The sequence below is a fragment of the Oncorhynchus masou genome, chromosome 1, assembly GCF_036934945.1.
Source record: "Oncorhynchus masou masou isolate Uvic2021 chromosome 1, UVic_Omas_1.1, whole genome shotgun sequence".
In the NCBI taxonomy this organism is placed as follows: domain Eukaryota; kingdom Metazoa; phylum Chordata; class Actinopteri; order Salmoniformes; family Salmonidae; genus Oncorhynchus; species Oncorhynchus masou.
The window spans coordinates 56081153-56090628 of NC_088212.1; the positions used below are offsets into that span (position 1 = coordinate 56081153).

The 9476-nt window shown below is 40.2% G+C and overlaps 1 protein-coding gene across 1 annotated transcript; it reads right to left on the reverse strand.

The window, feature by feature from the left end:
• Nucleotides 1-776: 776 nt before the first annotated feature.
• LOC135546489 (oxidoreductase HTATIP2-like) lies at nt 777-8534 on the reverse strand. The gene is made up of 6 exons (XM_064974958.1): nt 8351-8534; nt 7674-7863; nt 5713-5820; nt 2663-2800; nt 2510-2571; nt 777-2215 (listed from the first exon to the last, which is right to left on the reverse strand). The coding sequence occupies exons 1-6, from the start codon at nt 8464-8466 to the stop codon at nt 1999-2001; spliced, it is 831 nt and encodes a 276-aa protein (XP_064831030.1). The 5' UTR covers nt 8467-8534; the 3' UTR covers nt 777-1998.
• Between the last annotated feature and the right edge of the window lie 942 nt (nt 8535-9476).

The following is a 9476-nucleotide window of genomic DNA, read 5'->3' on the forward strand; positions in this document are numbered from 1 at the left end:
TGCTTGAAAGTTGTTTTAACTTCAATAATTGTTATTGTTTATTTCTGTTGCCATTTGCAAGGCAAAACTATTTTCTCTCAAAGGGAGGAGAGTTTGAGTTTAATTTAAAAAAATACTATCTTTATGATAGTGATCTATTATATATTTTATATGCATCTGACAGATTTGATAAAAGCACATCGGAAGTTGCTATTGGCCAATCCAATCAGATTATCAGGATTAATCTGTTCTGTGTTTGCTCATACAAAAGTAGAACTCCTTTCTAGTTTGCCTGTCTAAATGTAACACCGCTAACTAAGCTAGCGTTTCACATCCGTTACATGAAGACAATGCCACCCACCAAAAGGACACTCCTGAAGTGATAACGCATGGACCATGAACTGCTGGTCTGAAGATTGTCAACAGTGACTATAGTGCTGGCCAGCCAGTTTTGAACACTTCTGTCTGATGCAGAATCTGTCTGATGCAGAATCGGATGTGTTCAAGAGAGGATTGTGTAGGGCAGCCCCCAAAGTGACTCTTCTTATTAACTGTATACAATAATTTCCTGTGTTGTCTTAGAAATTGTAGGTCTGATATCTGATGTACAGTAATACTATTGGTCAACAACTCAGATGCTTATAAAAGGGTCCTTGGTTGTCTCTTTCTCGTACGTTCCTAACCTGCACTGGTGAGATACCTACACTCTTTCTTTCTCTCTCCAATGAGATATGGGCCATGGCCATTTTTTTCTCTCTCTGACCATGTTTCAAATAATGCCTTGTAATGCTTGTTAATGCTTTGTAACTTAAGCGTATGCCTTTAATAAATGTTACCGTTCAATTTACAAAGTAATGAAATACACTTGTATTTAGAATTCCATTCTCAGGCATGTCTTCATTGCCTATTACTGTGACACAACTATAGTGTTCTTGCATATATTACTATTTAATAGGATTTACATACCACCACAATTAAAAAGCCAAGTCAATAAGAGTATGAATAACATAACCCCTGATTCAATTACATCTTAAACATTGCTCAGAAGGAAAAGTAAATCCAAAGAAAAAAGTCAGATATATTGCCTTAAAAATCCCTCTACAATGGTTCAGTATTGTGGAAAATAAACTCTTGTTTCAAGTAAGTGCATCATTTTTCAAAGTGCTTAAGGATGTGGTCTTATATAAAACAGCATGAACGTTGTAGGCTGGATGGAAGAGCTTCTACTAACTAAACCGTTTTGAGGTAATGGACCCAGAAGAACCAGTCAAATACATTTCCCTCTTCACCTAAAATATTAAACCGATTCTAGCCTTTGTGCCAGTCGGTTTCCTCTTCAGCAAACACTTTGTTGACCACAAAAAAAGCACTTGGGATACAAAGACTTTACAGAGAAGGCAGATTTCAGTATTCATAATTACATCATTTCCCAATGATATCCCATTTGAATTACCCTTGAAGCGCTTTAATGGCACTTTTCATAAGGGAATATTCCCCTTTGGACTCATTCCCAGAGAAACTCAACAACACCTGCTCAAGCAGGGAAAGTATGTTTTTTTAGAGGACTTGAGAGCTAGCTACCGTGTTGACTCCATCATGGTTGCAAGGAACCTCGAGTTGAAGCCAATGAAGCTTTGAACGCTAGACCATGTGCTCGGAGAGCGTCTGCATTGCTCTAGAAATTCACCTTAACACTTATTGTTGACCCTCCTTTGTGTTTTCAAAGGAAAGTGTTAGTAGAAAATAGATTGTCATGAAGAAAAAAAGCACCATCACATTAAATGGCAGTAGCACAACACACTTCACCACCAGTCTCTGGCTGAGTTCCCAATACTCAACTTTCCTCAACACCTTTCCCTCATTACCACTGACAGATGAAAGGACTGGATAGGGTTTCCCTTCACATTGCTCTCACATGTCATGTCCAGACAGACCAGTGGTGGTACAACCACATCAGTGATTTATTGGGAGGAAAGGATAGAATGAAATTAAGCTATTGAGAGACACCATCCCTCTCCCTCATTTCTCTGGGGCCTTCCCCAAGTCATAGATGGCTTTATTCTCCAGGATCTCCACTTTCTCCCCTGCAGGAATTAGTGTGTTGGCCACCATGGCCCTGGTCACTGATTGGATGGGGATGGACATTGCCGTAGGAAACATGGAGGAAATAGGGCCCAGGACCTTCCTGAAAAACCACTCAGTAGGCCGGCTCTCCTGCCTGTCAACCATCAGCACCCTGGGAGGAAAAACAAACAAAAAATAGGAAGAATTCAGTTGTGAGTTGTTACGATTTAAATAAGTTACTGCAATAAACACAGAATCAAAACATCTGTGTATTTATGCAATGAAACGCAACACTGATCACTGGAGAAATGTGTATATTGCTAATCGTGACATGGGTGTGAGATATTTACCTATGGTCACTATTTGTTTTGCCATGACTGATAAGGTAATGAACAAGTGAGTCATTGCTCCATAGGAACATTTAAAAAAATATATTTTACACATGACTAATGCAAACGAGACTTACGCAGGGCGATAGACGGAGAACCTCTCGAAGCCCAACAGTTCAATGTCTGCCTCCACTTGTCCCTGGAGAGGCAAACATTTGCATTTATGAGGCCTTCATTATGAAAGGCTATAATTGAGGTCTCTTTACTCTGGTGAACATTTGGTATATTACCTTCACTTTGAGATAGAGAAAACCACTGGTTTTGTCAGCCCCTTTAGAAGACTCTAGGTTGAAGTGTGAGCAGCCTCCTGCCTTGGCGAGCTCCGCTGACTTCAGGACATAGTCATGGTCAACACGGATGAATCCATCCTACAATGACAGAAAGATAAAGAGAAAATGTGTGTACATTAAATCTGCCTTTTACCACGACATGATCCAAGCAGGTTGTGTCTGGTGGGTCATTCAATGTTATCTCAGCAAGCCATGACACCCACCATCTGATATTGTTCTGAAATCATTCATGTAGATAGAAACATAAGATAAGAATTTCTGCATCATTATTTTGACCTCTGAGACATTAAGCTGATTGATTGCACCTGAATTGGCCATTTGAATTTATGGAATTCATATAATAGTCAATAAATATAGTATCTCACAATGAGTAAGACATGAGGAACCTAAAGAAAATGTCAAAAGCCACCAACGGACACACCACACCATTTCCAACAATGACTATAAAGTATTAGTTCTGTAAGTCTGAGAAATAGTATTGAGCTGTGGTTCTGAGTATTGTTTCTTCATTCTATGTAATGTATTCTCAGTGATAATTTTAGTGGTGATTTTCTTTCCCTGTTCTGAGAAATTTGTAATTGTTAGATTTATGTCCCATCCTACATCCTGATATTACCAGGTTCTGACCACTGGATGGTGCTGTTTCTGCTATTAGGTGATTAATCGTTCATCCCCCCTCAATGTCTCAAAGGGATAGTTTACCCAAATTACAAAATTGGATTTTGGTTTCCATACACCAGGGCTTCTTAAACTAGGCCTTAGGGACCCCAAGGTATTGCACTTTTTCTTTTTTGCCCTGGCACTACACAGCTGATTCAAATAATCAACTATCATCTTTGATCATTTGAGAATCAGCTGTTTAGTGTTAGGGCAAAAACCAAAACGTACACCCCTTGGGGTCCCGAGGACAGGAAACACTGCCTTACCCTGTAAGCTTTTTATGGAGTAGGTATGACAGATTGGTTTCCTATGTAATTTTGTAATTTGGGTGAACTATCCCTTTAAATTTGAGGGATAGTTTGACCTAATAGCAGGAACAGCACCATCTCATGGTCAGAACCTGATAATAATAGGGGGGGGAAACATCACCAAATTCACTGGGAATACACTGCATAGGATGAAGAAACAATAAACAAACATACTACTTGTCAGACACAGAGAACCGATACTAAACTCAGCAAAAAAAGAAACGCCCTCTCACTGTCAACTGCGTTTATTTTCAGCAAACTTAACATGTGTAAATATCTGTATGAACGTAACAAGATTCAACAACTGAGACATAAACTGAACAAGTTCCATAGACATGTGACTAAATAAATTAAATAATGTGTCCCTGAACACAGGGGGGGGTCAAAATCAAAAGTAATAGTTAATGCAGCTGGTGGCCACACCAGATACTAAGTACTGCAGTGCATCTCCTCATGGACTGCACCAGATTTGCCAGTTCTTGCTGTGAAATGTTACCCCACTCATCCACCAAGACACCTGCATGCTCAATGGGATTGAGATACGGGCTCTTTGCTGTCCATAGCAGAACACTGACATTCCTGTCTTGCAGGAAATCACACATAGAATGAGCAGAATGGCTGGTGGCATTGTCACGCTGGAGGGTCATGTCAGGACTAGCCTGCCGGAAGAGTACCACATGAGGGAGGAGAATGTCTTCCCTGTAACGCACAGCATTGAGATTGCCTGCAATGACAACAAGCTCAGTCCGATGATGCTGTGATACACCGCCCCAGACCATGACGGACCCTCCACCTCCAAATCGATCCCGCTCCAGAGTCCAGGCCTCTGTGTAACGCTCATTCCTTCGACGATAAACGTGAATCCGACCACCACCCCTGGTGAGACAAAACCGCGACCCGTCAGTGAAGAGCACTTTTTGCCAGTCCTGTCCTGTCCAGTGACGGTGGGTTTGTGTCCATAGGCAACGTTGTTGTCGGTGATGTAAGACAGGTCCTCACCAGACAACAGGCCTAGAAGCACTCAGTACAGCCTCCCTCAGCCTATTGCGGACAGTCTGAGCACTGATGGAGGGATTTTGCGTTCCTGGAGTAACTCTGGCAGCTGTTGTTGCCATCCTGTACCTGTCCCGCAGGTGTGATGTTTGGATGTACCAATCCTGTACAGGTCTTGTTACACATTGTCCTCGCAGTGGCAGACAATCAGCTATCCATCCTATCTCCCTGTAGCGCTGTCTTAGGCTTCTCACAGTGCGGACATTGCAATTTATTGCCCTGGCCACATCTGCAGTCCTCATGCCTCCTTGCAGCACGCCTAAGGCACGTTCACACAGATGAGCAGGGACCCTGGGCATCTTTCTTTTGGGGTTTCTCCAGAGTCATTAGGTAGGCCTCTTTAGGGTCCTAAGTTTTCATAACTGTGACCTTAATTGCCTACCGTCTGTAAGCTGTTAGTGTCTTAACGACCGGTCCACAGGTACATGTTCATTAATTGTTCATGGCTCATTGAACAAGCATGGGAAACAGTGTTTAAACCCTTTACAATGAAGATCTGTGAACCTATTTGGATTTTTATTTTTGAAAGACGGGGTCTTTTGAAAAAGGGACGTTTCTATACTTGTCGTTGGGATGGGATTGGCGTGGGGTGTCTGTGTGTAGCTTTTGACCATTGGATAAATCATTGTGAGAAAAAAAAGTTTGGTCCAAATTGGATGTTTGGTACTATATTTATTGAATATTATATGATTCCTAGAAATTTAAATGGCCAATTTGGATGCAATAATTTATATTTCAATAAAATAACGTTGCTAATCGAATGCTCATCTCGTCTTTTTCTAAAAACAAAAATGATTTCAGAAAAATCTAAGATGGCGGATGTCGACATCCTCTTTCTTTTCTAGTGACCCTCATGGTACATGTTCAGCTCTGTATAGTTGTTAGGAATTCCCCATCATATTCATATGAGTACTCATCCAGATACAGTATGCACAGGGATCTCTATATAACCAGTGACCGTGAACTCACAGCCCCTGCTTTGGCTTTGGTCGTTCCCAGGCAACAGTAGCCAACATCATGCCCTTGGAATACTGCAGCAAAGTCATCCAGTTTCTCAAAGTCCACCACCTCCTGCAGCTGAAAGAGGACAGAGAACAATACGAGGCCAATCTTTAGAATGGAATAAATGGGATGTAGGCTTCTTGTTGTAGTCTGCACACATTTAATGGTATTGAATGTACTTTATTCAAAGCTCATGGTAGGGTGTTCGGTGACGCGTCAAACAACGGACGCTATATGAGAACTTGTGAAAATGATTTGAAAACATAAAATGTGGCAGCTGTTTCCCCATGTCTAAAGATCCCAATACTGTAGCTTATGATATTTACGCGATATGAGCCCATACGCAAAGCAAGTGCCATGCAAAGAACGTTCAAGTCTGTGGGACAAAACTTTTTGTGAAACCCGCAAAATCAGTGTGTTCTTACTGGCTCTTTGCGATGGGTATTCCTCAACCTATCAAGAGTAAGATCGATGTGACATTGTATTGCCGATAAGTATGGGAAAGTCCTGAGGGTGTTTCACGGTCATGGGATGTCTTTTGACTGAAATATAATGTTTTTCCTTTGCTTCTGCTGTCAGATGTTTTCAAAGACACTAAAAAAATATATAGCAGGCTGCAGTTCACAAAGTAAAGCTTCACAGGTACGCTTTGATGTATGGGTTGTCATGGATTGGTCCTAGCAGCGCACTCCGTCTCTTCTGTGCCTGGGCTAATTATTTACTGCAGTATATCCTCGTGTGATTGTATGAGGATGCTGAGAAGTGTGTGTCTCTCTTAAGCATTTAATTTGCATAAAGTAATATTGTAATTTCATAAATTATTAATATCTTAGTTTTTCATAAAGCATTAATATTTGTTAATGATATGACCACCCTACCTTCAATTATTGGGCTTAAATTACTGTAATTATGTACAGCACTTTAATTGAAGAATTTGTACTTTTTTATTTAAAAAAATCTCTGTTTTACATCAGCCCTAGCCCTTGATCATGACTCAGTTCCATTACATTAGATAAAAGTGTCATTGGACGAAGGTATCTCCTTTAGGGGGGAGTTTTGTTAAGAGCTGCAACGCTCGGCCTAAATATTAACATGAATTGCTTGTGGTACAGTTTTGGAAGCATAAGGACCTTATCTTTCATATCTGTGAGAAATTATACAAAAATAAATAAAAATGTTAAATTGATACACCTTTATAGGGTTAGGGTTCCCACGTTACAGCGCCTGTTTACGGAAAACTGCTAATTAGCCATATGCGTCCCTGATCCTGTGTGTAAACGGAAGACAGACGACACAAACGTGTTGTCACTGACAAATACTGTCGGCTGCAACTGTGTTAAAACTGTACAGTAGGTGTGTATTTAGCATTTGTGAAATTATTTTAATGTGATATGAAAGTAGAGGGATTTATATTTTTAGAACTGTACCGCAACTGAGAATTGATTCACGTTTCGATGGAGTTTTGGGCTGTTTTGGTTTCCAGAGCCAATTCGTCCTTTACACAGAACACATAAGGTCCTCGGACTAAGGAGTAACATCTTAAAAAACGTGCTAAATATAAAAACAGGTGATTTGGTGCCATTATTGACCTTTCCCGTTAACTTGAACATTTGATCTCTCAGCAATGGTAAATCCTTTCCTCATGAAATAAAGTTCTGTATTCCAGACAAGCTTCTCTGTGACATAGAATACAAATATAACACCAGAACCAAAGCTATTTTTTTCCTTTAACACCCTACTCATAGGTGTGTTACTTTGCCAAATAGAGCAGAGCCCGGTGTCCCAAAAGCATCTAAATGCTAAATTCATCTTAGAACCATAGGATCCTATGGTTCTAACGATGAACTTACCCTTAAGATGCTTTTGGGAAACCAGTCCTGCTTGAAAAGGCAACAATACATTGACAATAAGACAAGTCGCACACCTACCAGGTTCTCAAACGCTTTGTCTTCAAATGTGAGCTGCCTCCTTCCGATGAGAGTGATCTTCGAGAAAAGCTTCCTCTCCACAATCTCTTTCAGTAACTCCTTGCCTGTCTCGCCAGAGGCACCCAGGATAAAACAACTTTTATTCTTCTGTCTGAAGTCCTCTGCCAGTGTTCTCAGGTCGTGTGTCATCCTGAAGGACAAAACAAGACAGTGCTTCACCACTGAGGAGAGACCTAATTGTTTGATCGCTATATTAGACAGAAGCAGCATGATACAGCAGTTTTATTCCAACACAGGTGTGTGTCACGCCCTACAACTGTCAACGCCCTACAACTAACTAGCAAGCCAAATAAGGCAATTAACCTTTTTATTTAAACTTTATTTAACTAGGCAAGTCAGTTAAAAACAAATTCTTATTTACAATGATGGCCTAGGAACAACTTTCTTGCAAGCCTCCCTCAAAGGCAATCAAACTGCATTACAACTAGCTGTAAAACAGACCAGTAGGCTACTAGCTAATACCAGTAGTTTGTACCAGTAGCTAGATACTGTTTAGTAGTACATGCTAGAATTCCCAAACCTGATCGCAGACTGACATGGTAAATTGTCACCAATCTGTCGGTGTAAGTTAGTTCGAGTAGCTAGCTAACGTTAGCTAGTTAGCATATGCCTCTCACCTGGTGTATATCGTCTGTTCGCAGTTTTCTAGATGTTGTAAAACAGCTGCAATGACAGCGAGCAGAACAGCGAAGAAGCCAAGAGCTTTACCCCAACTGATTTCCAGTAGTTTCATAACAGATCAGCGAGGTAGCTAAACAAATGGATGTGCCCATGGAAATACACATCCGGTTTCTGCAGTCATTTGCGATAAGCATGCGCAGTAGAACAGATGAAATTACCTATCGAGGATTTTCAATCGATAAACCCTGCCTGATACACTGTCAAACATATTATGTGAAGATAATACATTCAGAAAAATGTTTTGAATAGTTATTGTTTTATTGAAACACAAATACATCTATTCAATAAGAAGCCTGGCTTTGACAGGTTTATTTGATGGCTGTTAAGTTTTTTTTTTTAATAAGTAATTATCATTGTCATCGCATGATTACTTTGCACGTATCAATAGGCTAGACAGAGGGCAGTAAAGTTACAGGCATTGAAACGCACAGTCACAGTGGCTACTTGTCAGGAAGTACCAAAGAGCATTTGGTAACACTATATTTCTGTCAAGTCTTTGTCATAATGTGGTCAGTGTCTTTAATTGTCCAAGTAAATGTAAAAAATGTACATTCAGAAATGAAATAAAAAGTAATCTGTAGTTTCTTTATCTTTGTACATGCATTGTCTTATATCCATTCATCTGTTACCATCCTTTCATAGTTAATTTACAGCCAGTGGTTCAGACCAACTGTTCAGACTCCTCCTGGTCAGAAGAGAACATGTGTCATTGAGGACTTCAAGCCACTGTTGGTAAGTTTCATGGCAGACCAACCAAGTCATTTTAATTTCACCCTTCTATGGAGCCACAGACACACAAGCAAACCACTCATTGTTTTGTCATGAAGCTAAATGTGTTGGTGACTATTTTGGTTTAATTTGCAATTTTGTCAATTGCAGCTTTGGTTGAATTTGTCATTTGTATAATAGTTTTGGTAACATACAGTGGGGCAAAAACGTATTTCGTCAGCCACCAATTCTGCAAGTTCTCCCACTTAAAAATATGAGAGAGGCCTGTAATTTTCATCATAGGTACACTTCAACTATGACAGACAAAATGAGAAAAAATATCCAGAAAATCGC